General features: G+C 43.7%; 1 protein-coding gene across 1 annotated transcript; it reads left to right on the forward strand.

The window, feature by feature from the left end:
• Nucleotides 1-75: 75 nt before the first annotated feature.
• On the forward strand, nt 76-2,855 carry LOC101859937 (collagen alpha-1(XII) chain; the record flags this gene model as incomplete). The annotated part of the gene is given in 2 exon segments (XM_013083149.2): nt 76-226; nt 2,664-2,855. Coding segments are annotated over 2 exon segments (307 nt in total), but the record flags the coding sequence as incomplete, so codon positions are not given.

Genomic DNA, 2,855 nt, shown 5'->3' on the forward strand with positions numbered 1-2,855 from the left:
ACACACACACACACACACACACACACACACACACACACACACACACACACATACAAACACCCTGTCTGTCCCCAGGCTGTGAAGAACGTGTCGTATGCTCGAGGGGTCACCATGACCCACTTGGCCTTGGACTCGGCCAGGAACGAATACTACACCTCGGCTTGTGGGGCCAGGCCAAACGCCGCTAAGCTCGCGGTCGTGGTCACTGATGGAATGTCCACTTTCCGTGAGTAGCCCGTCAACTAGAACTGAGCGAAGAATCGCTTCCGGAACCGATTACCACGATTAATGCTACGGAAGAAAAGTCCCGACTCCTTTTTACGTAAACCAACGGTTACCAGTTACTTTAATCCGTAAAATCTTTTTTTTTTTTTTAGAATTTATTTTTGAAAAACAAAAGTTGATGCTTCAAAGTGTTCCGAAATCAAGGTTATCCTAAATCCTGAAGATGTTCGGAGCCAACCAGGTAACCATCGGAAGACATCACATCATTAGAAAGCAAGTAATTGGGTTCGGAGTCGATTCCTACGATTCCTAGCTTTCAGTAGTCTGGAACCTAGCCGCCCAGCACTACTGTCAACATGTATTCGTTACCTCAGAATTACCTAGTATTATCTGCGCAGTACCAAGTTTTGAGAAGTTCGATGTCAAAGATATTGAGTTTCACTTCACGTCAAGCTTTTTCGAAAGCAATTCTTTGATATCTTTATTATGACTCCGAATAATCTTACCATTTTGAAAGAGCAGAAAGAACATTACTTTTAGTCTTTGATCTCATGGTCGTAGTAATTCAAAACGACCACAAATGTCAGATAAAACGTTGTGATTCTGAGGTAGCGATTTGCTCTATATGGAATAGCCTTCTTCTAGACAAAAGGGACGTCCTTTTGGAGAGGTTGAGCCGTAGTTAATAGCCTTCGAAACACAACGTAAGTCGTTTTTGGAGAGGTTGAGCCGTAGTTGATAGCCTTCGAAACACAACGTGAGTCGTTTTTGGAGAGGTTGCTCTATTGTGAATAGCCTTATAGACACACAAGGTACGTCGTTTTGGAGAGGTTTTTGAGAGGTTGCTGTTGGCACTTACATGACCAGAATTGAGTCGATAGTGCCGTAAAACACCTACTCAATCAATCAAAGGAGAGGTTGATCCGTCGTGGAAATCCTTCTCAACACACTGTAGGTCGTTTCGGAGAGGTCTCCTGGGAGACAGGAGTCTGGTATCATTTGTGATGTCTGTAACTACTTTTCTCTCCAATAGACACGGTTAGGATAATTTAGGAGGAGGGCTGCTTCGACTCTGTCCTCCTCGGCCGATGCCGGATGAAAAAGATGCAGTATCCTCGCGGAAATTGTACTGGGATATAGAGAAGGAAAATAGACTAATATTGACAAAGATCGTACTTAACAAGATAGTTCTCTCCTCTCTTTGAGCCAACGAAAAAAATGTCCTCAAAATCTGGTGGTGCCCTCTTTAAAAAAGTGCGGACTTTGCGAACAGAGTTACCCTACTTGTGTGAAAAACAATAAAAGCGAAACTAACAAACCTTGCTATTCCTATTCTTCTTCTGGAGAAACGAAAGAGAGCTTCAAAACAAAGACTGCAGCGCCATCTGAACCAATGCGTGCACTTCCGGGGACACCTTTTTGGCTGAGTGAACTATCTTGTTAGGTACGATCTTCGATACTGATCATTCGGGAATCGAACAAAAGTATTTGCAACAAACGTCTAAGAGCCCAACCATCACACCACAGAAGCACGTCCACGGGTCAGGGACAGAGAGGAAGGTAAGTGGGCAATTCTGAGCTCAGTTAGGTCCGTGCCTCAGAGTGGCATCTACTGAATGATGTTGTGCTTTTTCGTTTGTTTGTTTGTTTGTTTGTGTGTGTGTTGTTGTTGCTTCTCTTGTTGTTGCTGCCGTCGTTGTTGTTTTGTTTAGTATTTGTTGTTTTTTTCTTGTTGGGGGGAGGGGTGGATTGAGATGGGAGAAGTGAAAACCTCTATATGAAATAGGCGAGAAAAGTATTTCGAGAGCATCATCATCATCAATGCCTTTCACCCCAGACAGGGTATAGGCCACATACAAGCTCCTTCCATTTATCTCTGTCCTGAGCCATCCTTCCAAGCTCGTTCCAAGTGAGCTTCATTTCTCTCATGCCCCTTTCCACGCATCTCCTCCATGTTTCCCGTGGCCTACCCCTTTCGAGAGCATGAACAGTACAAATTTGTTAGTTCAGTTTCGGATGATTTTATACTGTTGTTTTTAACGTTTAACGCTAAAACATCATTTTCTTCTGTGATGAAAGTGTTTGTTTTATTGTTTGTTTGCCAGGTTGTTGGTGGGTTTTTTTTAAGTTGATAATATATCGAGGCCCGAGGTCCCTGGAAAAAGCGAAGTTTTGGCCATGAGCTGAAAAAAAACCTCCTGGTTTGTTTGTTAACGATATCATAATCTAGTGACAATTTTACGTTATATTCTGACTTTTGGGGTCTTGTTGTATTTTATACTTCCTGAAGAAGCATTTAAGCCTCTCTGAGGCAAACACGATTTTTTATTAAACTCCATTGTCACCTTTCTCCCTACTCCCTCTTTTGTACTTTTTTGTTGTTTTTTTTGTTGACACCTCTATACACTTGACACCTCTAAACATGACACATCACGTAGCTGAGAGCACGGAAGCCGCCGCCCCCGCCCTACACGCTACCGGGGTCAAGGTCGTCAGTATCGGAATTGGTTCCGGGGTCAGCCAGGACGAGCTGAAGATCATCGCGAGTAGTGTGGACCTGGTGTTCAGCGCCAACAACTTTGACGTGCTGGACGCTATAGAGAAGGAGGTCTCAGCCACAGCCTGTGAGG

The sequence above is a fragment of the Aplysia californica genome, unplaced genomic scaffold (assembly GCF_000002075.1).
Source record: "Aplysia californica isolate F4 #8 unplaced genomic scaffold, AplCal3.0 scaffold00214, whole genome shotgun sequence".
NCBI classification, from domain to species: domain Eukaryota; kingdom Metazoa; phylum Mollusca; class Gastropoda; order Aplysiida; family Aplysiidae; genus Aplysia; species Aplysia californica.